We start from the raw sequence: 25360 nt of genomic DNA, 5'->3' as shown, positions 1-25360 counted from the left end.
CCTTTCCCTCTTTAGTGCTAGCTAGGCTGCCTAAGGTTACAAGCTGCTACAAGGTTAGCTAAGTATCAGAGGAGTAGCCGTGTTACTCTGGATCTGTAAAAGCGACAAAGAGTCCTGTGGCACCTTATAGACTAAAGCTAAGCTAGCTAAATGAGCAGGGATTTTTAGTTCAGGCAGTGGAGGCTCATGTATTAGGATCCAGAGGTGCAGGTTCAATCCCCGTTGCTGACAACCCACCCACGAGCACTGGCATTAAACAACAACAATTGTTAACTGAACTGAATTACAACCAAATTTCGACGGTAGCCTCTGCACATAAGACTACAGTGATTTAATTATACGGAAAGTGTGAAGAAGCTACATTATTCCATTAAGATTGTTGAGGACAAAAACGTGACTATGAGGGCTAAATCTCAAATGATCCATTTTTATAAATGACTGAGTTCAAACTAATTAACAAATCTACTTGTAAGTGTTGTAGAACATTCATTCGGTACTCTACGAGTAAGGGCTGTACATTTGGGGAGAATATTCTAGCTTTCATACATGAGAAAGAGGCTGAATCTCAGTTTAAGTGCAAAAGCTAAGCTCAGTCTTGACCGAGCTTTCATAATGGTGTGGAATCCAATCCTCCTCTGATTGGAATAAGTGGCAAAACTGCCCATGCATTTCAATGGCTGCGGGATCACGCCAATCCTTAGCAAATGAGATTGAGGGGCTGCTTCTTCAGATCTACTCTTCCAATAAAGCCTGTGTAAATAAGGCATTGTCTCTCATATTGTCTGCACATACCTGTAGTGTGTCTTGTATTCTCATCCAAATGCTTTGTTAAATCAATAGTTCTGTCTATCTGAAACAGCTTCAAGTCCTCTTCATCTAAAGCAATATCTCCCCAGAAGGCAGCTGGAGACAAAGGCAAAATAAATTACAGTTAGTTCAGCTCTGTTTTGGAAGGCAAGTGTCAGTCCTATAAAGGATTGTATATGATCCACATTGCAACCAGAATTACCCCTGCGGACTGAAAGATGGCAGGGACTGGGAAAAGGTCATAAATGACACTAGCTTTTCAAATGGGGCTGGAACCGTCAGACTAATAGAGGCCAGATACAATGTTTAAATTAAGCCACTTTTGCTGAATAACCAGAATGGAGTCAAAGGAACTGAATAGCTAGGATTCCTCATGCCCTCCTTTGTTTTATTGCTGGCTCCAAACCAGGGGCTTAAGTGGTACAATTCGCCCTTTATCCACATCTCACTCTACAACTGGGGCAATTAACCAGCATTTCCCCCAACTAAAAAGGGAAAACATCAGCCAGTTTGCAGCTCAGATTTAGATTTGAACTGTGTGTTAACAACTTGCACCAGGTATCAGAGGGGTAGCCGTGTTAGTCTGGTTCTGTAGAAGCAGCAAAGAATCCTGTGGCACCTTATAGACTAACAGACGTTTTGCAGCATGAGCTTTCGTGGGTGAATACCCACTTCTTCGGATGCAAGTCTGCAAGTCTGCAAGTCTTCGGATGGAGTTCTGTAACTTGCACCAGATACTGTAAAGTGACGCTGTAGGGGGAGTTCTGTAATTGGATCCGGCTTGCAATTTCTAGAGAGTTTTAATTTTGTTAAAAGCCTGGAGTTTAAGACAGGTGCCATAAAAATAATAAAACAGGACAGATCCCTCAACGTTTGTGACATGGAGAAATAAATCCTATGAAATCCTTTCCATGGAAAAAAATGACAGCCAGATTAGGATCAAGATGACTTTGTGGTGTACAGTTACCGTTTTCGGAACGTCAACAAAAGAAACACACAGAAGAGGTTGATCAAACACAAATGGCTTTTTTAAAGAGAACCCAAGTTTTGAATAAGATTTGTTAGTAGTTGCATGGAAGTTTGTGTATGTTAATGATAAAACGAAAGGTTAAATAAGAAAATGAGGCAAATTCGTCACGGCTGTAATCCCACTAAAGTCAAGAAGTTATACAAGGGATGAACTTGACGTACTGTTACTATAAATGCTTGATTCTCCCCCCACCACCACCATTACTACCACCACCACCACCACTGTCAATTTAATGCAAGTGTTTGCATCATTGAAAAAGGTTCCCTGCAGCATGGGAAACACAAACAACCAAACTGTGCTAGTGCCCAGAGGACATCATGCTTACCACTCCAGCTTTGCTGACAAGACCACATGAAATGCAAAAAGGACCCAAACATTAGAATGAGTGAAAAGATGCACAGCAAAAAAACATTTCATTTTTTAAATATAAGGAGTTAACTTGGGTAAGGGATTTCCCCCCAGCTACAATGTTTATATTTTAAATCTCCCTTTAAAATGTAAGGGGGAGGGGGAAAAGCCACACAGCTGAAAATAAAGGGAATTCCCTGAGCCATCAGAATGGCCAAGGAACAAGAGGACAGAAATCATGCAATGGGACACAGAAATGTGTGACTGACTCTACTTGATTAACAAACAGTAGCGGTTCACATCTATATAGCCCCTTCCATCCCAAAACCTTTAAACTTGCACACGGCTACTTCTGGGGGCAGAGGGCAGCAACCAAACTGCTCAGTGTCACGGAGTGTGGGGGAGTCAGGGCCCTGCACCCCCCACTTCCTGTGATTCACTGTGACTCTCAGCCAGCCAGTAAAACAGAAGGTTTATTAGACGACAGGAACACAGTCCCAAGCAGGGCTTGTAGGTACAACCAGGACCCTTCAGCCAGGTCCCTCTGTGGGGCAAGGATCTTAGACCTCAGACTTGGGGTTCCCTGCCTCTTCCCAGCCAGCCCAAAACTGAAACCAAAAACCACTCCAGCAGGCTCTCTCCCCCTACCCCTTTGTCCAGTTTCTTGGGCAAAGGTGTCAACTCGCCCCACCTCCCTTCCTGGCTCAGGTTACAAGCTCAGGTACCGTCCCTCACCTAAAGTCGTCCCTTGCTCTCCCATCCCCCATGCAGACAGTTTCAGTTGCATCACATCTCTCCACCCTTTGAGACTGAACTCAGCAGGGTCACTCTGACCAGTGACCTGGGGAATTTCAGGGCCCCCTCTCTGGGACAACGCATCCGCTATCATATTGGCACTTCCTTTCACATGGACCACGTCCATATCATAATCCTGGCAGGAGCAGGCTCCACCTCAGGAGCTTGGTGTTGACTCCTTTCATCTGGTGTAGCCAGGTCAGGGGAGAGTGGTCAGTGTACACAGTGAAGTATCGCCCAAACAGATATGGCTCTAGTTTCTTAAGGGCCCACACCATAGCCAGGCATTCCTTCTCAATAGCTGCGTAGTTTTGCTCCCAGGGTAGCAACTTTTTCCTCAGGTACACAATGGGGTGTGTCTCCCCCTTTTCATCCTCCTGCATTAACACCGCTCCCAGTCCCATGTCTGAGGCGTCAGTGAACACCATAAAGGGCTTGTCAAAGTCTGGGTTTGTCAGAACTGGGCCACTGACCAGAGCCTCCTTCAGTGCCGGGAGAGCCCCCTGGCACTCCTCAGTCCAAACCACCTTGTCTGGCTTCACCTTCTTGCATAGTCCAGTGATGGGGGCGGCTAGGGCGCTAAAGTGGGGCACGAACCTTCGATAGTACCCCGTCATCCCAATAAAGGCTTGGACCTGCTTTTTGGTTTGTGGAGCAGGCCAGTCTCTGATCACCTCCACTTTGGCTGGTTCCGGCTTTAGGCAGCCGCTCCCCACCCGATGGCCCAGGTAAGATACTTCAGCCATCCCCACCTTGCACTTCTCAGCTTTTACGGTCAGCCCAGCCTCCTGGAGTCGGTCCAGCACTTGTTTAACCTGGGACACGTGGTCCTCTCAGGTCTGGCTAAAGACTCAGATGTCATCAATATACGCCACAGCAAAACTCTCCATCCCTCTCAGTAGCTGATCCACCAGGCGCTGGAAGGTGGCTGGCACTCCCTTGAGGCCGAAAGACAGGGTCAGGAACTCCTAGAGCCCCAGAGGGGTGATGAAGGCCGATTTCAGCCTGGCATCTGCATCCAGTAGCACTTGCCAGTAGCCCTTTGTAAGATCCATGGTGGTAAGGTACCGAGCACCTCCCAGCTTGTCTAGGAGCTCATCAGGCCTGGGCATGGGGTAGGCATCAGATACAATGATGGCATTAAGCTTCTGATAGTCCATACAGAACCGGATAGACCCGTCCTTTTTGGGGACCAGCACCACTGGCAAGGCCCAAGGGCTGGAAGACAGCTGGATCACCCCCAAAACCAGAATCTCCCTGACCTCTCGTTCCAGGTTCCGAGCAGTTTTTCCTGTGACGCAGAAGAGAGAGCATCTTATAGGAGGATGTGATCCGGTCTCCACCCGGTGGACAGTCAAATTAGTGCGTCCAGGCTGGTTGGAAAACAGCTGTCAGTACAGATGCAGCACCGCTCTGATCTCAGCTTGCTGGGCAGGGGTCAGACGATCAGAGAGGGGAATTGTTTCCAGGGGAGAACCAGATCTTGTCCCAGGGAATAGATCTACTAAAGGGTCATCTCCCTGCTCCTCCCAATGTCCACACATGGCCAACACCACATTCCCCCCCATCATAATATGGCTTCATCATATTGACATAGTACACCTGGCAGTGATGTGCCTGGTTAGACAACTCCGCCACATAGTTTACCTCATTTAGCTGCTTGACAACCTTGAAAGGACCTTCCTAGGCAGCCTGTAATTTGTTTTTCCTCACGAGGATGAGAACCATCACCTAAACCCCGGTGGCATAGGCGTGGGCCATGCCATGAGGTCATACCAGACTTTCTGCTTCCTCTGGGCTCTGGCCAGATTCTCCCTAGCCAGGCCCATGAGCTCAGCCAGTCTTTCTCGGAAGGTCAGGACATACTCCACCACCGACTCTCCATTGGGAGTGGCCTTCCCCTCCCATTCGTCTCTCATCAGGTCTAGGGGCCACCTTACCCACCTGCTGTATAACAGTCGAAAGGTGAAAACCCAGTAGACTCCTGGGGTACTTCCCTGTACACGAACAGCAGGTGAGGTAAGTACTTGTCCCAGTCCCTGTGGGTGCTGGTTCATAAAGGTTTTCAGCATCATCTTTAGCATCCCGTTGAACCTCTCCACCAGCCCGTTGGATTGGGGGTGGTATGCTGAGGCCCAGGTGTGCCGGACCCTGCATTTCTCCCACAAGCACCAGAGCAGGGCCAACATGAAGTTGGACCCTTGGTCGCTCAAGACTTCCTTGGGGAACCCCACTCGGCTGAAAATGGTCAGCAGCGCATCCGCCACAGTGTCTGCTTCAATGGAAGCTAAGGGCACTGCCTCGGGGTAGCGGGTGGCAAAATCTATGACCACCAAAATGTAGTGCTTCCACGACAGGGTCGTCTTACTGAGAGGTCCCACTATGTCCATAGCCACCTCCTGGAAAGTCTCCTCTATGATGGGCAAAGGTCTCAAAGCCACTTTCCCCTTGTCCCAGGCCTTCCCCACCCTCTGACAGGGGTCACAAGATCGGCAAAATTGTTGGACCATAGTAAAGACCCCAGGCCAGTAAAAGTTCTGTAGCAGCCTCTGCCTGGTGCGCCGGATTCCCTGGTGCCCTGCAAGAGGGATGTCATGGGCCAGGTACAGTAGCTTGCAGCGAAACTTCTGGGGGACCACCAGCTGCCTCCTGCTCCCCCACGACTCCATTTTCCCTGGGGGAGCCCATTCTCGGTACAGGAATCCCTTCTCCCACAGGAACCTCTCCTGGCAACCTCTCCCCATGGTATGTACCGCACTGAGGTCAGCCAGGTCCCTTAGCTTCCACAAGGAGGGATCTTTCTGCAACTTGGCCTGAAACTCAGCAGCTGGGGAAGGGATGGGGACCAGCTTCCTCTCACTGGCTAGGTCTGAAGCCACAGCCTCCCTGAGCCGTGTCCCTGGGCACTCCCTCCCCTCTGGGGTAGGGCCCTGCACGTCAGGCAAGGTGCCCTCCCCGAAGTTAGGGCATAGTGCCCCTCGACGGCTCTGGCTATGGGTAACGACCAGGGCACCCTGGGGGTTGCTTGGCCAATCCTCCAGGCCTCCCCCCATTAACACCTCAGTGGGCAAATGGTGGTGCACCCCCACTTCCTTGGGGCCCTCCTTGGCCCCCATTTCAGGTGTACCCTCGCCACGGGCATCTTGAATGGGGTCCCGCCCACCCGTCAGGGTCAGATAGGTGTTCGGCATCACCCGATCTGGAGCTACCACCTTGAGCCGGGCCAGCATCACCTCAGTGCCCATATCCCAGTATCCATTGACCTTCCTCCCATCCACCTCCAGGTTAACAAGGCTCTCACTCCACAGGAACAGCCCCACGCCCACCCTGTAAACGGAGAACTTTGAGTCTGGGGCATCCAGCTCCCCAGAGGAGCTGGCTTGGGGCCCTCCTCTCTCCTGAGCTGTTGATAAGCTGCCAGCCCCTCTTGCCTGGGAAGCCTGCCCCACGTCCGGCTGGGTCTCTACCCAGTTAACCCTCTGTGGGTTCGGTCTGCTCAGTCTGTCCTTGAGTTTGAGGCACTCGGACCGTATGTGGCCTCTCTGGCCACAGTAATAGCAGCCCATGTCCTGCTGGTCCCCTCGAGCCAGTCGGTTGGCCCTGACACTGGGTGTTCCCCTTGGGAGGGGGTTCTCCATATTCCCCCTTTGTGAGGTCCCAGGGTGACTCTCTGCATCGTGGCAGGCCTGTTCCTTTGGGACTCCTCTCCGACCCCACCCAACCCCAACCGGCTCTTCATAAACTCATCGGCCAGCCGCCCTGCATGTCGTGGGTTCTCTGGCTTTTTGTCCATCAACCACAGCCTCAGGTCGGATGGACACCGCTTATACAGTTGCTCTTGTACGATCAGTTTAACCAGGTCCTGCTTCGTCTGGGCCCCATCTGCCCACTTGCTAGCGTAACCCTCCATGTGGACGGCTAGTTGCAGATATGAGACCTCAGGGGTTTTACGCTGGCTCTGGAATCTTTGCCGGTACATCTCAGGAATCAGCCCAAACTCACGTAACAGGGCCTTTTTGAATAGTTCATAGTCCCCTTTCTCTGCCCCTTCCAGTTGGCGGTACAATGCCACGGCTTTGGGGTCTAGTAAGGGGGTGAGAACCTGGAGCCTGTCCAAAGGACCAACCTGGTACAGCTCACAGGCCGTTTCAAAGGCATCCAGGAAGTCATCCATGTCCTCCCGCTCCTTACGCTGGGCTAGGATGCACTTATCAAAGCTCCATACACTCTTGGGTCCCCCCTCACTCACCACAGCGGGGGGCTCGCTGCTCCTCAGCCTCACCAGCTCCAGTTCATGCTGTCTCTGTTTTTCCTGTTCTGCTCGCTCCTGCATCAGTTCCTGCTGCCTCACCTCCAGCTCTTTCAGCCTTAATTCCTTCTCCAATTGCAGCTGCCTCAACTCCAGCAATGGGGAGGTCCGCTGGGACGATCCCCTGCTGGCCGGCGAGCTTCGCCAGGAGGATCCCCTGCTGGCCGGGGGTGTCACAGTGCCCTCAGTATTTGCTGGGCTCCTCCCGCCCTTCCCCTAGGCATAAGAAGGAGGGGTCTCAGGAAGCCCTCAGCAGCCGGCTGACCACTCCCAGCTGGGACAGACACTGGTGCGTACGCTGCATCTGCCAGGCTGCTTCCCTCAGAGACAGGGATCAGTTCATTTGAGGGATCTCCCTCCTCCAGCTGGGCAATCAGCTGTTCTTTGGTGAGCCTCCCACTGCACAACCCCTCTGCTTGCACAGCTCGACCAGGTCGCTCTTAAGCCACTTAGCATACATCTTCCTGCTGGCCTCTCACAGGCCTGGGTGCTCGTCACTTTCCACAGTTTCCAGGGAGACCCCTAGTGTGCCAGCCCTTCTCGAGGTCACCACCTCTCTGCCAGGGTCGAGCGGCAGACTCCCTCCGCCCCTGGGACCGCTCGCTGCAATCCCCGGGGGACCCTGTTACTGCAAAAGTCCTTCTTGCTGGTTACACACTCCCGGGGGTTAAACACCCCCCGAAACCGTCCCTCGCTGACTCTTCAGCACGCCTGGTCGCCGTCAACCCCCCTTCATTTTACTGCTCCACAGTCACTTACTGCAGGAAGCGCTGTCCACAGGGTGCAGCAGATCTCACTGCTACCACCAGTTGTCACAGAGTGTGGGGGAGTCAGGGCCCTGCACCCCCCACTTCCTGCGATTCACCATGACTCTCAGCCAGCCAGTAAAACAGAAGGTTTATTAGATGACAGGAACACAGTCCCAAGCAGGGCTTGTAGGTACAACCAGGACCCTTCAGCCAGATCCCTCTGGGGGGCAAGGATCTTAGACCTCAGACTTGGGGTTCCCTGCCTCTTCCCAGCCAGCCCAAAACTGAAACTAAAAACCACCCCAGCAGGCCCTCTCCCCTTACCCCTTTGTCCAGTTTCCCGGGCAAAGGTGTCAACTCGCCCCACCCCCCTTCCTGGCTCAGGTTACAGGCTCAGGTACCGTCCCTCACCTAAAGTCATCCCCTGCTCTCCCATCCCCCATGCAGACAGTTCCCATAAAACAAGATGACATTCCCAGATTAATCCACCCCGCTCCCTACTGCGTCTCACTCAGGGCACATCAGTGGGAGGAGAAGCCGTTCTGTCTAAACCCCTTCTTATAGGAAAGTCCCACAGAGCAGAGAGGACTGTGGCTTTTAGAGTCTCAAATGAGACACCCGGACCCCCTATGCTGTGTGGAGCTCAATTGCTCCAGAAGCAGAAGAGGATGGATGTGTTGTCCCCTGTTTAGATTTAAACCTGTGACTGCACTGAGTCTAGGACCAACTCCCGCTCTCACTGATGTCAGTGGGACTATACTTGTAAAGCAAGCAGAAGTTGGCCACTGGTGATTAGACCATAAAGCTAACCCCCCTCTCTTAATCAAAGGGAAATGTAACTGCACTATGGTGGTTGCGGGCCTCTGCACCAGCTGCCCTGTAAGCTGAGGAGATCAAAAGCTATCCCCAAAGGGAGATGATCTCTCTCTCCCCATTATCACAAACCACCAGACACAGCATCCCAGTTTGCCCCTTTCCCCTGGCCAAAATCATCTCAGACTCCACCCTGTGGAGCTGCAAAGCGTTTCCTGACTTGGCCACAGATTCGCTGTGTGAGTTCCTTCACCTGTGTCCCAGGTCCTGCTCTGCCCTGTAACACTGTGATAACAAGACATTTTTCAGCCAGCACTAGAGGGGATGTAAATATTTTCCCCAGGTTTCACACTTTTTTGTTTGTTTCATTCAAAATTTTTTCCTGGAATTTTTCATTTTTGAGTAAACGATTCAATATGAAAGTTGTCAGGGGATTGGTCTTCTCCTGGCCCTTTTTCCAATGGAGAAAAGGGGAAGAGACCAAGGTGTGGGGCAGGCAGGGGAGGAACCAAAAAAACCCCAAACAAACCTGAGAACAAACTTTTGTTTCCAAACAAAATGACAATGTAATTAGTTGAGAAATCAAGGTAAGGAAACCAAAATTTCAGTGTTTCAAAAAAACCCATTTTTGTTTCTGCTACTTTTCTTTGTAAGCTACATACCACAAACTCAATCAAACGGGTCACAAGCAACAGAATCTCATCTACACCGTTTGCTAGTCATTATTATTTGCATGCATCCGACAAAGTGGGTATTCACCCACGAAAGCTCATGCTCCAATACGTCTATTAGTCTATAAGGTGCCACAGGACTCTTTGCTGCTGATTATTATTTGTGTTTCAGTGGTACCTAGGAGTGCCAGTCATGGCCCACGACCCCCCTGGTGCTAGGTGCTGTACAAACACAGAACGAAAAGACAACCCGTCACAAAGAGCTGACATGCTGAGTAAATACAACCCAGTGCCTAGCACAGCATAAGCAACGTGTAACCAACTAGAACAGTGTCAAATCACAGCCAGTCAAGCAAGCTTTGCTGCAAGGCCAACGAGCAGAGCTAGCTGGAACTTACAGAAAACTTTGAAATTGCTCCTCGTAACACAGATCAGCCCACAAAAATCAGACATTAAGAACAGAGTGAATGTCCATCCTCTGGATGAAGGGCTGGAGCCCAGCATCATCACAGCACGGGCCACACAAGCTTTCAGCACAGCTCACCAGAGTGCTCCCAGATTGCTCCGCCCAATGCAGCTCAGCAATCCATCCTGTTCCAGTTCTGCCATCCTGGGGCAGACCAACGGCCCATCCCATCAGGTATCTCCTCTCTCTGGCAGTAAAGAACAATGCATGCTTCACAGAAAGTCAAATACAGCTATTCTACTTAGATGGTCAGATCTCTGGGGGACGGGTCCCAACCCCTAACTGAGACCTTTCCTGTCCTCAGCTGGTAATTATCTTATTCCACAAACGAGTAAGTGGATGAAGGAGGGGCTTGTAGCCAAAGCTCTAGATAAGAACTTGGGAGACTTGGGTTCAATTCCCAGCTCTACCACAGACTTCCAGCATGACCTCGGGCAAGTCATTTTAATCCAGGTGCCTTCATTCCTCACCTGCATAATAGCGCCAATAATTCGGTTTTACCTGTTTACACTGTAAGCTCCTCCCGATAAGGACCATCAGGATCTATGTTTGTATAGTGCCTTCCATAGCGGAACAGCCTCAGTCTCAGCTGGGGTCTCTACCCAGCACAAATGAAGAAAGCAAGATGTCTAGCCTTTGCAATATGTGTCTTAGATACTGTATTGGCAGAAGCTGTGATTCGTATAAATTGTTCATCTTTTTCAGTGCCACTAAATCACGTGGAACAGTCCAACATCCTGTGTTAGAGAGTTACACAGGGGAGTTCTTATGCCACAAAAAAAGACATTCCTTGTGCTCCATGTCTCCTCTCCTTAGCCAGTCTTAGTATTTGTTTGTTTCAATTTACTCTGCTGCTCTACTTCAAAACCTTAAACAATTTTCTTTTATCTACCTGAAACTGCCTTTCAATTAGAGCAAGCACCCTCCTTCTTCGTTTATAGAAGCTCCTGGGGAGCCTAGTCCACGCCACTCTTTATTTTAATACCTCCCCCCTTACATGGGCACTTTTCATCCATACAGCTCAAAGGACACAAGTAACATCCCCATTTTACAGATGGGGAAACCGAGGCTAAGGTCTTGCCCAAAGTCACATAGCAGGGTTAGTGCTAAGAACAGAACCTAGGCCCTCTGACTCCCAATCTCTATCCACTGAACCACAATTTTATTCATGTCTACTCTATTTCCTCCCTCTTTTCCAACCAAACAACCCTATCTTCCCCCCCCCCCTTCACGAAACATATGTAGGCCCCTAATGGCTCCAATTATTTTCATCATCTTTCTCAAGAACTTTCCTATTTCTGCTGTGTGTTGTTTTGTCTCTTAGAGGAGGCAATCAGCACCAATCACGAGATTCAAGACAAAGCCAGGCCATGGATTTACATAACACCACTGTTGCATTTTCCATGTTATTCTATATCCCCAGGCAGAAGTTCCTCCAGCCCCAGTGAAGTAATTTGTTTTTGCTCTGAAGTCATACATGATTCTAAAAGATGGCCTGTGACAAAAGCAGAATTGCTCCAACTTTTATTTCCAGCCGCCGGTGGTCCCAGAGTGCCGTGGAGGAAGCCACTATCCATCATAGTCCAGCAGTGGCTGAGTAGCTTTCCTTACTGGGGGTCCCAAATGGAAACACTGTGCTACAACTTCTCTTCTACTGTCAGTGGTTACTTCCTCACATTATTCAGCCTGAATGATGCTCAATTCCCATATATAACGCAGCAGTTATCACCCACCAAAGAGCTCTTCTGTTTGTTCAGGCATTTGCAGGGAGCTGTCCCCGAGTGCAGGCCAGGTCCTTTTTTCTAAGAGGTTTCAACAAGTTCCAAACCTGTCAGCACATGAGTTGTATGAAGCATTTCAAAAGCATCCAAAATACTTGCTTTAACTTTAACAGGAAGATTTCCCAAGAAATTCAGACTAAACAGCAGACTAAAAGAAGCTTATAAACCCACATCTCTCAAACTGACTTTTTGCCAAGAGCAGGCTCAAAATTACACACAGGTACAGACTACAACATTAATTGCAACAATGGACTAGCTTTTGTTAAAATATATATATATGGACAACTTCTAACCTGCAGTCAATTCATGTGGGCTCCAGTTTAACCCAGGTGACATGAGATGGCTAAGCTTTTCCTTCCCAGCTTTTCGAGCAGTTTCCTTTTTGGTAGAGGCCTCGGTTTGAAAATGTTCTACACATTTATTCATATTTTCATTCTGTGCAGCACTCAATAGCAGTATCACACGTGGCATAGGCTGCAGAGATGCTGCACTGACAGAAGATGAAAATTAATCCTCCTATTCGGGGAAAAGCAGAGCTGTTTCCCCATAAATTTCACTCACAAGCAGTGATGCCATGCGAGTTCCTTAATATCCCATACTTTACCCACAGTAACATGCACAGCTCTTAACCAGTTTCAGTTGCAAGCTACATTGTTAGAACAAGCAGCTTTTCTAGCTTGTCATTCCACTTCCTCTGCCCCTGCGATCAGTTAACGGAACATACCTCTCTGGCCCTTTCTGTTTCTCCTGTTGGTCTCTTCTACTGCAACTGTTTTGAGTGAGAAAGTTTGCTTTTTAAGTAGTGCAGGTTGGAATTTTTATGAGTTTTCCTCAACAAATTTTCAACAGCTCTTTTTTTTTCTTTTTTGTGAAGAACTGTGCCTCTTTTTTAAAAAAAAAACTTTCAATTTTGTTTCCAAACCATTAACGGAATTGTTCATTTACCTAGAAGCAGGTTTTGGGTAGAGGAAACATTTTGTTAAAGTCTGAAAGTTTAAAAAAAAAAAATAGGAAAAAACCACCAAAACAACTGGAAAAAAGAAAAACAGGTCAGATTCAGACACTTCATAATAAATATAGCTTCATAGTTACAGGTTTTTTTGCAAAAGTAGAAGTGTTTGCACAACTATCTTGGAATCTCTTTAAAGACTATGGCTACACAACAACTTAAGTGGACATAAGTTATGTCACTCAGGAGTGTGAATTAGCCACCTCCAAGCGGTATAACTCATGCCAACTTAAGCACCAATGTGGACAGCGCTCTGCTGGTGGGAGAGCATCTCCCTCCCTCCCACATAGCTACCACCACTCCCAGGGGCTGGAGTAATTAAGCCAACAGGAGAGCTCTCTCCTGTCAACTTAGAGCAGCTACACTAGAGAGCTTACAGCAGTGCAGCTGCGCCACTATAGGCTCTCTAGTGTAGTTGTCGCCTCAGATTTCCTTCCTGCAGTTTACAGAAGTTTCAGTCATTCAATCAGGGAGCAAACACACTAAATGTCACTCAAGCGACCGACCAGTCACACACGCTATGAGCCACACAGGCAGACAACATATGGAGTGCATGCTTTGCGAACAACCCCATGAGCTCATACAGGTTCAAAGTAACAAACTGATGAAGATCAAAGTCTTTTCCCACATAATCATGAACCGAAAGAAAACACTAAATCCGCCAAGCAAATCATTCACTACAACTATTTCACCTACCTCTTGCCTTATTGATGTATTTCAGTAACACACAGAAGCCCCAACTGAGATTGGGGCTTTATTAATTTGTATTACAGAAGTGCCTGTAACCCCAGTTGACATCAGGGCTCTATTGCACTAGCATTGTCCCAACACATAGTAGGAGACAGTTCCTGCCCCAAGAAATTACAATCCCAATAGACAAGACCGAGTTAGAGAGGGCCCCAGAGGCACAGGGAAATGAAGGGATTGCCAATTCCTCTAGAAAAGATCAGCAACAGAACCCAGGTCTCAAGTGCCAGGGCAGTGCTGTGTGCACCAGAGCATGCTGCCTCTCTAGAGTTTCAGCATCTCACAGCTGCAGCACGTTCCTCATTCAAAACATTGCGGCTTAGCGAATAGAGCACTGGAATGAGACTCAAGAGACGGTCTGTGTTACACAGGAGGTCAGACGTAGTGATCACAATGGCCCCTTGTGGCTTTGGAATCTATTCCTGGCTCTGCCACTGAACTGCTGTGTGACCTTGGGCATATCAGTGTCCCCATCTGTAACATGGGGATAACGATACATAAGCGCTTTGAGACCTAGTGACAAAAGCACCGTAAAAACTAGGTGGTTATTATTGATATACACTCCAGTGCCATTTCTTTGGCACAAACAGGTCGTTCCTCTCTAAAGGAGATAATGAGAGCAGGATTTAATTGCAGTGGATTTTTCAGCATTAATTTCCCCCCATACCCACAGATTTATATTGTGCACCTGTCAATTAAAAGTCAGTCATGCGCACCGCCAATACAAACCCCCCCCTCCCCCCCAAACTTCAAATACATGGCAAAAAAATAAAGACAAACTTCGAACTCATCTCACATTCCTAGAGGTGGTGGCCCCAAGAGCAGAACAGTGCAAGCAAAGATTGCTGTGCCACTGCCTACACTACTCCTGCTGTGTGTGTTACAAGGGTTTATATAAAAGATGACCCTGCGTATGAGGGTGTCTGTACATGGTCAATATAAAGAGTGCCATCGACTGGCACATAATATAACATTGTTATAACAATCAAGTTAGTGCGATGCCCAGCAATTGGCTTCCCCATTATACAGCTCTTAATACTATGGACATGTAGAGGACATACATTTTCAGGGCTGTCTCTATCTTTCACTAGTGCTAATCCTCTTGCATTTTTTAAAATAAACTAGCAACTAAGACAGCCATTTGCCAAGGGCCTCCATGTGTCACGAGTGTGTTGGTCACTCACTGATCCAAAGCACCCAGCTGATATTTCTGCTGATGATCTGTGCAAATGCCACCAGCTCAGGAATAAGAGGATAATGATTTTGGATGAGTGGGCTGAAAAATTCCCCTGGTTAAAAAAACCAAAAAGCACTCTTCAATATAAAGCAATCACTGTGCAGGCAGGAAGAATAAAGCCCAACAATAAGTCAGCAAAGGACCCAAGAAACCTGGTGAAAAAGGAGGACACCAAATGAGTACTTTGGAACCAAAAAGGCCAGGCCCTGAGCTTCCTCAACTCCCTCTGAGCTGACTGGATGTGGTGGGGGCACGGCACGGCTGATCAGCGCTCAAGCAGAGAGAGAGGGAGCAAAGAGAATGCTACATTCAGGCATTATTCCTTCCCAACATAGACTGTGCTCTCTCATCATGCACTTCCGAATGTGGAGATCTCTAAATTCTTATACATAATCCTACTACAACGCCCCCTACTGGGAAGCTATTTATACTAACACCACAGGATCAGGCCGGAATTAGCATTCATTCAGTTGGCACTCGATAAAACACTTTTGTGAAAGATGACAATGTGTTAATGAACGAGCCTCTCATGCCTGGGTTTGTCCAATGCTGTGATGAGGCATCTGAGGATATACAATGACTCGCTTTAAGGAACAATACATGCTCTCCCCTGGCTGAATGCTGTGTTATTTTAGCTGAGAACAGCGCTATTCAGTGGCATGGATTATATTGTCTGCCATCATTAGGTTAGCAAAAAGAAGATCCAGGCCTTTTTAATATTCATAACTTTCCTGCTGCTTGCTGCCTCAGTCTTTATAGACATGAAAAGGAAGGAGGATTCTTGTGTATCGCCGTGACTCCAGTCCAGTCAACAACATAATCCATTCCAGTGTGTGGTGAACAAGTCTAGAAGGGTTTAGAAAGTGCAGAGAGCCCATATTGTACTCAGGAAAGCAGCTCCCCCTACGGACTCCAATGACTGAATACCCACACTGTGGCTTCTTTGTCAGAAAGAACATTACTGTGGTATGTCCACACCTTGACAGCTCAAAGTTTAGGGCTTATCTTCAAACAATTAGACAGTGGCAACCCAGGGTGTGAATCCAGCCCACACTAGCTTGCTGTGTTGTAACCGTCCACGAGCACCCTGCTGACTTGTGTCTGCTAACAGTTCGTTAAAGCCCCTTGAGCTAGGACTAGATCAAGGTGCTCTAACGAACAGTCAATGAGCGTCAGACAGGTACACATGGACTTCTAATCCACAACAGGCTATTGCAGGCTAGATTCACACCCAGCTTGCAGTGGTCTGATTGTGTAGACAAGCCCTAAGTGAAGTGGGATGACTCAATGGTTTAAGCATCCGGTTTAGAACACTGAGTGTCCAATAATCACAGGCTCAGATCGCAACTGGGTTAACTCACTGCTTCATTCTTCCGAGTCTATGCAACTTACTTACTTTTCAGAACCAAGGACTCCTCTGTCCTGGGTGAACATTCAACACCCAGTGGTGTCTTTCATAAGAGCAAGGATTTTGACCTGGCCTCCTTGACCAAAATATCCTTTCCCCTTCACTGTCGGACAGTGTGCTGATTGCCAGCCTCATCAAACCAGCAGTGCATGCAGGGAGTTTTAAAGGACTTTGGGATGAAAGTACCATCGACATGCCAAAGTGTATATTTAAATTGGTCCCTCCCTACCGCTATCTTCATGGCATACCCTAAGTCAACAGTTTACGTGGATTTGGAAAGCTCGGCATCTTATGGATGAAAGGTAAAACCCAGGCCCTGGATCAAACTGAAAATGTCTCCATCCCTCCATACATGCATATCTCTCCATGTGCTACCCCTTAGCATTCAGGGAAGCAGTTTGCATTTAAAGGATTATAGAAAATGAAGCTGTGTTTGATTGCATTGACTTAATGGGTCCACAGGTGACAATATTCTCCTTTAAACACCCAACCTTGATCAGACTACAGGTCTCACCTCTTGTACTACATGGGGCCATGAGTCTTGCAGCTGGCATTCTCAGTCTGTAGGTGCAGGGACACTGTTTGTATATGGGGCTAGCCTGCTGTCTAAGTTACATGCAGTTAAATGCCACACAGAAATCGACAGTGATTCCAGAACGACCTGAAAACCTCCTTCAAAGCCAACTTTCTGGCAAGGTGTGCCCCCTTTAGGATTTGTGATGGTTAAACAAATTATACTTTAACCATCTAAATCATCACTTATTCTAACCTACCCAGAATAAGAAATGTGAAGACTAGAATTTGCATTAAGCTCACATTACTTTGTCCCCGTCCTGGCCTAGGTAATTACACTTGATCTTTGGAACATTTAGTGCTGGCCTAGCATCAAGTGACTTTAAAATGTTCTTTTCTGCAGTATTCCAGAGTCAGGCCCTGCCATCCATCACTATAATAAGGCACAGCAAACGAAAGCCACGTACCACCACTGCGCCCGTATTATCAATGCTGCTGCAGCCAATTAATCTAAAGCCTCAGCCTGCTGTAGATCTTCTGGTTCCTGCAATCTCAGGCATATTCATTCATTTCTTATTGATTTCAATAGAGAAACAAAACCTCCAGGGTTGCATCCCCAGAGGCTGCTGGGCAGGAGCCAGCACTTTCCCATTATACAGACGCTGTACATAAACTCCCAGCTGCATAGTGAGGCATTTATGTCTAAATATAAATAACCAATTAGCAGGCTGGAAAAACTGCTTTTGGAGGAGATGGGTGTGAATCTCCATTCCAAGCCAGCCACAGACGTACTGACCCAGAACCTGAGATGGAACTTTGAGGGCAAAACCCAAAGGTGGGGAGGGTGGAAAGACACAGAAACTGGTAACTGGACACAACCTGGCAGTTTGGTCTGCACTTCTGTTTACATGTTTCCCTTCCTTTTGAACTAAATCCCAGAGAGAAACTCCAGGCAGGTTCCAGTCCTGCCCCAAGTGGATAGAGAAGGTTACTCAACACCCCGCACACCACAACAGGCAGCACGTGCACAGCTCTGAAATGCCGCTTGTGAGTCACAGCCTTTGAAACGGTCTTAGGAGGCACACCAAGCTTCTGGGTCACCTAGCTGCCACACAGTGCTTTTTCATCGGTGGATCTCAGAGCGCTTTGCAAACAAAGTCAGCATCATACTCCCCATTTTCAGACAAGGAAACAGGCACACTGAGGGGATTTGCCCAAGGTCTCCCAGAAAGTCATCAGCAGAGCTGGAAATGAAAGTTTCCTATGTCCTAGTCAAGCCTCCCACCGCAATTCTCTGATTTACCTCAAAAAGCCAAGGGAGCTTTCTTCAGGAACAACATGACATTATGAAAGTTAAGTGAGAGTCCAGTGGATAGCGCACTGGGTTGGGACTTAGAAGTTCTGGGTTCTATTCTGGACTCCCCACCCGTACAATAAGGATAACAGCACTCGCCTACCTCCCAGGAGAGAGATGCTAAAGACTGTGAGGTGCTCAGATACTATGGGAACGGAAGCCAGCTGAAGATCAAAGATAAAAGGCCTTTGGGAACCATCTACGTGAGATGCACCATAAATAAATACAAGATTGTTATTAGACAAAGAGGCAATACCCTTCCTAACTCCCCACTTAGTCTTCACAATGCCTTTTCCCCCAAGAAAGCTGGAGATTTACATTCAAAGCTCTTTATTCACTACTCTGCTCACCGGAAGGGAGAATGCGGTGACTCGTGAAATACTGCATCCCTTTGACTGCCCTTTAAGACCGGAAGACGGCATGTTCTGGGCAATTAAAGCCAAGGATGTATTTGTCAATTAATTATGGAAAATCATCCCACAAGCCCCATCGGGCACCCTCCATCACTTCTGCCACTCAATATAATTTTAATTAATTTTTCCTTTAGCAATTTGAGGGAAGAATGATATTGCTGCAAAAACACCCAGTACATGAAATTGATTTCCTGGTTTACAGCCTTCCTTCCTCCTCGCCCCCACCCCTGCCTGATTTGTGGCCCTTCACTACATGGCATTTGTTCCCTGCTAATGTAATCCAGTGCTCTAAGGGACAACCACGTGAAGATTGACTTTTCTGAATAACAAGGTGGGGGAGGTAATATCTTTTATTGGACCAACTTCTGTTGATGACAGAGAAGTTTACCCAGAGCTCTTCTTCAAATCTGGGAAACGTACTGAGCGTCACAGCTAAACACAAGGTGGAACAGATTGTTCAGCATAAGTAAACACATATTGTAAGAGACCATTCAAAGTGAAGTGGCCCATTAACACACCTTTGCAGTTATTGTGTGGGGGAGGTTAGTGGATTACAGACTGTTGTAATAAACCATAATCCAGCATCTTTATTCAGTCCATGATTTTTACTGTTTAGCAAAGTTATGACTTTTACCTCCCAGGCTTGTCTTCTGTAGATGTTGTGCAGGTTTCCTCTGTAACTCTGTGTGGCTCGAAAGCCTATCTCTCTCCCCAATAAAAGCTGGCCCAATAAAAGACAGTATCTCACCCACCTTGTCACCTGGGAGAACACTGCTACAACAACACTGCAAACAGCTTTTCTGAGTGTTCTTTGATGACAAAAGCTAAGGCGAAGATCAGACACTTGCTCCTTCTCATTGCCCTCCAGTGAGCAAGTCACTAATGTCACCCGACTTACCGCTGTACCTTCAGTATCTTCTACTAACAGAACCAACAGTACATGCAGGTGTGTAAACCGAGTAACCAAGGGATCCTATTCCTGTAGCTCCCCGCCCACCCTCGCTCGTCATGGCCCATCTAATTAAACATATAATAAGATGCAGCGGAAGCACACTATTTGCAGGAAGATCTGGATGACCTTGTAAACTGCAGTAATAGTAATAGGATGAAATTTAATAGTAAAAAGTACACGGTCATGCATTTAGGGATTAATAACAAGAACTACTGTTATAAGCTGGGGAGGCATCAGTTAGAAGTAACAGAGGAGGAGAAGGACCTCGGAGTATTGGTTGATCACAGGATGACTATGAGCCACCAATGTGATATGGCCATGAAAAAAGCTAATGCGGTCTTGGGATGCATCAGGCAGGGTATTTCCAATAGAGATAAGGAGGTGTTAATACCGCTATACAAGGCGCTGGTAAGACCTCATCTGGAATAGTGTGTGCAGTTCTGGTCTCCCATGTTTATGAAGGATGAATTCGAACCGGAACAGGTTCAGAGAAGGGCTACTAGGATGATCTGAGGAATGGCAAACCTGTCATATGAAAGGAAAGAGCTTGGCTTGTTTAGCCTAACCAAAAGACGGCTGAGGGGAGATATGATTGCTCTCTATAAATATATCAGAGGAATAAATACCGGGGAGGGAGAGGAATTATTTAAGCTCAGTACCAACGTGGAACAAATGGATATAAACTGGCCATCAGGAAGTTTAGACTTTAGTTTTGAAATTAGACGAAGGTTTCGAACCATCAGAGGAGTGAAGTTCTGGAACAGCCTTCCAAGGGGAGTAGTGGGGGCAAGAGATATCTGGCTTCAACACTAAGCTTGATAAGTTTATGGAGTGGATGGTATAATGGGATAGCCTAATTTTGGCAATTAATTCATCTTTCACTACTAGCGGTAAATATGCCCAATGGCTTGTGATGGGATGTTAGATGGGGTGGGATCTGAGTTACTACAGAGAATTCTTTCCTGGGTGTCTGACTGGTGAGTTTTGCCCACATGCCCAGGGTTTAGCTGATCACCATATTTGGGGTCGGGAAGGAATTTTCCTCCAGGCCACATTGGCAGAAGCCCTGGGGAGTTTCGCCTTCCTCTGCAGTGTGGGGCACTGGTCACTTGCTGGAAGGTTCTCTGCACCTTGAAGTCTTTAAACCATGATTTGAGGATTTCAGTGGCTCAGACACAGGTTTGATACAGGAGTGGGTGGGTGAGATTCTGTGGCCTGCATTGTGCAGGAGGTCAGACTACATGATCATAATGGTCCCTTCTGACCTTAAATTCTATGATTCTATGTGACAGCTCTGGGTAAGTCGTCAACAGCAGGGATTGAACCCAGGACCTCTCGATCTAAAACCTCTCCTGTGTGAAGTAAGGGTCTACCTACACAGTGAAGAAAAATCCGCAGCTCGTCCATGCCAGCCGACTCGGGCTTGCAAGGTTCCAGCTGTGGTCCTGTTTCATTGCTGTGTCTGCTTCTGGGCTCAGGCTGGGAGCCTGGGCTCTGGGACCCTCCCACCCGACAGCCCAAGCCCCACTAGCCCAGTTGCTGTGTAGACATATCATAACATAAAGAGACCCAGTTCTGTTAAGCAAGGCAGGAGTTGGCTCCCCCAGATACTAGAGGGTGTAGGTTACCCAAGCAATCTCTTTGGGGCAGGTACATACAGCCTACGTACTAAACCTGCGTTAGAAGGGAAGGAACGACACTTCCACACAGCAATAGAACAAGCTCAGGTGTCTTATTGCTAAGAGAATGATACAGTAATCCACTGACAAGTCGCAGAACGAACTAAGTGACTGGGCTAAATTCTGTTCATCCTTGCCCATGGGAATCCATTAAAGAGCAGAATTTGTATATGTTCACGCTGCAATGAGTATCCACGTAACAGCCAAGCTTTTCAGAAGTGATTTGGGGTGAGCATGTTGAGAGCCCTTGGAAAGGGACTTCATTTGCAGAAAGTGCTGAGCAGTTACCCTCTAAAAAAAAAAAAATCAGACTCAAGTGTCTCTTCTTGTGCTCAGAAAATCTCTAGTCATGTCTGAAAATCTTGGCAAGGTACCGTACATAGTAGCTGTTCTTGAAAAGCATTATCAGAAGGTCCATAGGACTGTATTTGACAGGGTCGCCACCCCAAGGTCCCATGGAACCAGACTGTAAACACTTCCTGGTCTCTCTGCCCAGCAAGGGGTATCACAGCCACCATATAGATAGGGATCAATGAGCCATTCCAGCCTGAAGCCCTACTTCCAATTCCTCAGAAACAAGCCTTGGAGCCAGAGATCGCTCACCATCCGTCTCTGCCTTAATGGGGGATTTATTTCCTTCCCTTTAAAAAGGTCCAATAAGTTCACCAGAGCCATTTAAGAGATACAGTGGGGAATCAGTGCCTCTTAAGTTGGACATTGGGCCTGGATCATGCCCTGTGCTGCTGCTTTGAGAAGAGAGGAGGAAAGTCTGCTGAATCCAGGGAAGTGGTTGGCAGACTCTCAATCGTCCCCCAAGACCATGGAACACCCTATTCTGATACATCCTGGATACTGTTTTCAGGTTTAGGGGACAGGATGGGGGAGTGAGGGACCAGCTGCTCGATACACCTCTCCCCGACACACCCAGGATACACCTGCGGGTCAACCATCAGGAGTTTTTTGAGATATTTGTATGGTTCCCATAAGATCTGCACACCCCACAGTCTTCTGTATATCACAACACCCCTGTGGGGCAGGGCAGGGGTATTATCTCCATTGTACAGATGGGGAACTGAGGCACAGAGAGACAAAGAGGTTTCCTCAAGGTCACCTGGCAAGCCTGTGGGAAGAGCAGAGAATTGAACCAGAACCCCTCCTTTCTATCTGGAGACAATTGCCAAGGCACTGAAGCTTGCTACATTTTCTAGATCTTCTGCTCCCATCCTGTGGAAGGGGACAATCCAAGCCACTGTTTCCACCCAGCTAGCTAAAATGCCTTAACACAGGCTCGGGGCTTATTCCTCAGTGAGGTAAAGGGCCTGAGACATGGCAGGAGAAAGTTTTAAAGACAATAAGCAAATTAACATAGATGTGAGGGAGTTGGTGGCTTAGAATTCTCTTCTCATTACCCAGAGGTCAGGCTCCTGGGGCTGCTTATTGAAGTGTATGGCTTGATAAGGGTAGTCATTTTTGTTTGCGCTCTTGGGTTTCTTTAGGAAAATTGTGACAAGCTATGGCCAAACCCTAGAGCTCTCTTGCCACAGAGCTCCAGTTCATTGGAGAGGGTTCAGAGAGGAGCCACGAGAATTATGAAAGGATTAGAAAACCTGCCTCACAGTGAGAGACTCAAAGAGCTTGATCTATGTAGCTTAACAAAAAGAGGAGGAGAAGGGGTGACTTGGTTATAATTCCCAAGTATCTATATGGGGAATAAATATTTTATAATGGCCTCTTCAAGCTAGCAAAGAAAGGGTTAAGATGATCCAGTGGCTGAAAGTTGAAGTTAGATAAATTGAGATGGTCAATAAAGCATGAATTTTTAATGGTGAGAGTAATTAACCATGAGAACAATTTACCAAGGTGGATTCTCCGTCACTGACAATTTTAGAATCAAGATTGGATGCGTTTCAAAAAACCTCTGCTCTAGGAATTATTGTGGGACAGGTCTCTAGCCTGCATTCCACAGGAGGTCAGACTAGATGATCACAATGGTCTCTCCTGGCCTTGGAATCTATTAGTCTTGATGTTGGCACTTAGATCTGGCCTCAGGTTAGCGGGAAACTTTCACTGCTGAATTAAATCTGCCTCATCCCAGGCAGGGTAACAAATGAAAATCTCAGCCCTGGAACTTTGCTATAGGGTCGTGAGCTTGGGCCCCATTTCAAGCAAACTTTGGGAAGGTTGGTGGGTTTGCCATTCAACACACATGAAACAGGGTGGCTCACGATGAGTTACATGCATTCAAGGGACAGGCACTAAGAGCAAACACAGGATCATTTTATTCATTATTACTCATCCAACAAACAGAAAAAAATGTTCCTGCCTGGCTTGAGGATTTTATTGACAGGCAACGTGCAGGACACAAACGAGAGCTGTATGCAGGCGATAGCTAATCTGAGCTGTTTACGAACTTCCCCTCTGAAAGCCCGGGGATAAGGAGAGGGGGTTTTGGCCATTAAAAATATAACGTGAGAATCCATTAATTTTCCATAGAAACAATGTCACCATAGAAGCGAGACAAATCCAATCAGTCATGCAAATGTGCTGGAGTTAAATTCTCAGGCCTGGGCAGAGAATTTTGCCTGCCCAAATTGCAACAATGAAGAGATCAGAAGGAGATTATCAGCAGTGGCAGCAGGAGCGTATCATAAGGTGGGGGCACAATATGGACCCAACCAAACACAGCAACATTTCAGGGTATGCCACAAAGACCAGAGTGTATGTGTACACATGCACTACATAGTCAACCCACCCCCACATATACGTGCAAGATTTAAGGTCCCAACACAATTTTGATGTTTTTGTTTCATGACATAACACAGTCTAGTATTAGCCACCGATTTAAAGAGACGGACAGGAAATAGTATATCTGTGCAACCTGATGGAGCCAGCACTGCTGCTGCAGTCTTCCTCATGCATTTGCTGGGCTTTTGTCATTTGAAACACAGCACTAACGCAGTTGTTCGGGTTGGTTTACAATGGGAAGTGCACTTCTACCCCGCCAAAAAAATGCAGGGAGTTTCCCGCAAACTTTCCAAAAGCTCCTCTGTGGGACGAGATCAGCCATGGAACATTTTAGTGCCCACACATTTACACCCTGCCTGGACACTGGAGCGATCACTCCCCGTCATGGGAATTCAAGAGAATACAGCAGCCATTCTGGGCTAACACCATCACCCACTGGGCTCTTAGAGGTGCGGAATTACCTCTCAAAACAAAGCATTCCCCCACCCCCGCCCCCATTCCCTACCCCCGCCCCCAGAATGTTACTAAGATAATGTGACACCAAGATTGCCTTGAAGACCTCAGCTCTGGTATTTTTTGCCTTTCTCTGACCTCTCAAGCCTGTGTGTTTTGTTACATATGTGATTCCAAAGCTTGTTTGCCAGTCTCCTGGAACAAAGGGATGTATCCTCCATGTTTATCCGTATGCAAAAATATTGAACTGTCACAGGTAAAGCGGCACTATTAAAAACCTGTACGTTTAAAAACAAATCTCACCTCCCATTTTTGAGTGTGCATCAGTCCCTGTGCTATTTGGCACCTGCTTGTATATCAAAGCATTCTGCAACAGGCTGGACAGCAAACAAGAGTCTATGGTCTAGCCGACATGGGGAAAATCAACTGAGGCCTGGTCTACACAGCTGCCTTGTATTACCTAACTGTGGAAGTGTCTTCACTTAAATTTGGCTCCTGCCGATGTAACTGCCCCTCTCTGCTGATTTAGTAACAACACCTCCCTGAGCAGCACAGAGTCACGGTCAATGTAATGAGGTCGATACCGTGTCAGTATAGACACGGCATTGCTTATATCAATTGTTACTGGCTTTTAGGAGCCATCCCACAATGCCCCACACTGACAATACAATCTATACCAGCGCTCCTAGCATGAACCCGCACTCCCAACACAAGAAGCCAAATGTGCACACACACAAGTGATTTAATAACTGCAGTGGCTGTATGCCGACTTACGTTAGATTGATTCAATTTTGTAGTGTAGACATGCCCCCGAAAGCAACTGCCAAATACTCAGAAATAGCTCCCTGTGTGGACACACTATTCCGGAACAACAGTGACTTTGTTATGGAATTAGTGCATTTTGTGAACATAGTAATTATTCCAGAATAAAGTGACTTATTCCAGAATAGCATCCACACTAGTAGGGAGCCACTCTGGAATAGCTATTCTAGTCAATTTCCCCATCCAGACAAGCCCCCACAGGGTCTGGGAATCCTTTAAAATTATCCGGTTTGGCAGCAGCTCTGCTGGAAAATTATAA

The 25360-nt window shown here is 47.4% G+C and overlaps 1 protein-coding gene across 1 annotated transcript in view; it reads right to left on the bottom strand.

The window, feature by feature from the left end:
• TLL2 (tolloid like 2) overlaps nt 1-25360 on the bottom strand; it is a 201239-nt gene that overhangs the window by 138900 nt on the left and 36979 nt on the right. Inside the window, exon 2 of the mRNA XM_045025295.1 lies at nt 793-903. Coding sequence (XP_044881230.1) covers nt 793-903 — 111 coding nt within the window. The remainder of the gene's footprint in view (nt 1-792; nt 904-25360) is intronic.

Source organism: Mauremys mutica, chromosome 7, assembly GCF_020497125.1.
Source record: "Mauremys mutica isolate MM-2020 ecotype Southern chromosome 7, ASM2049712v1, whole genome shotgun sequence".
Lineage (NCBI taxonomy): Eukaryota > Metazoa > Chordata > Testudines > Geoemydidae > Mauremys > Mauremys mutica.
Note: the sequence above shows the minus strand (reverse complement) of the source record. Positions and strands in the feature narration are given on the sequence as shown.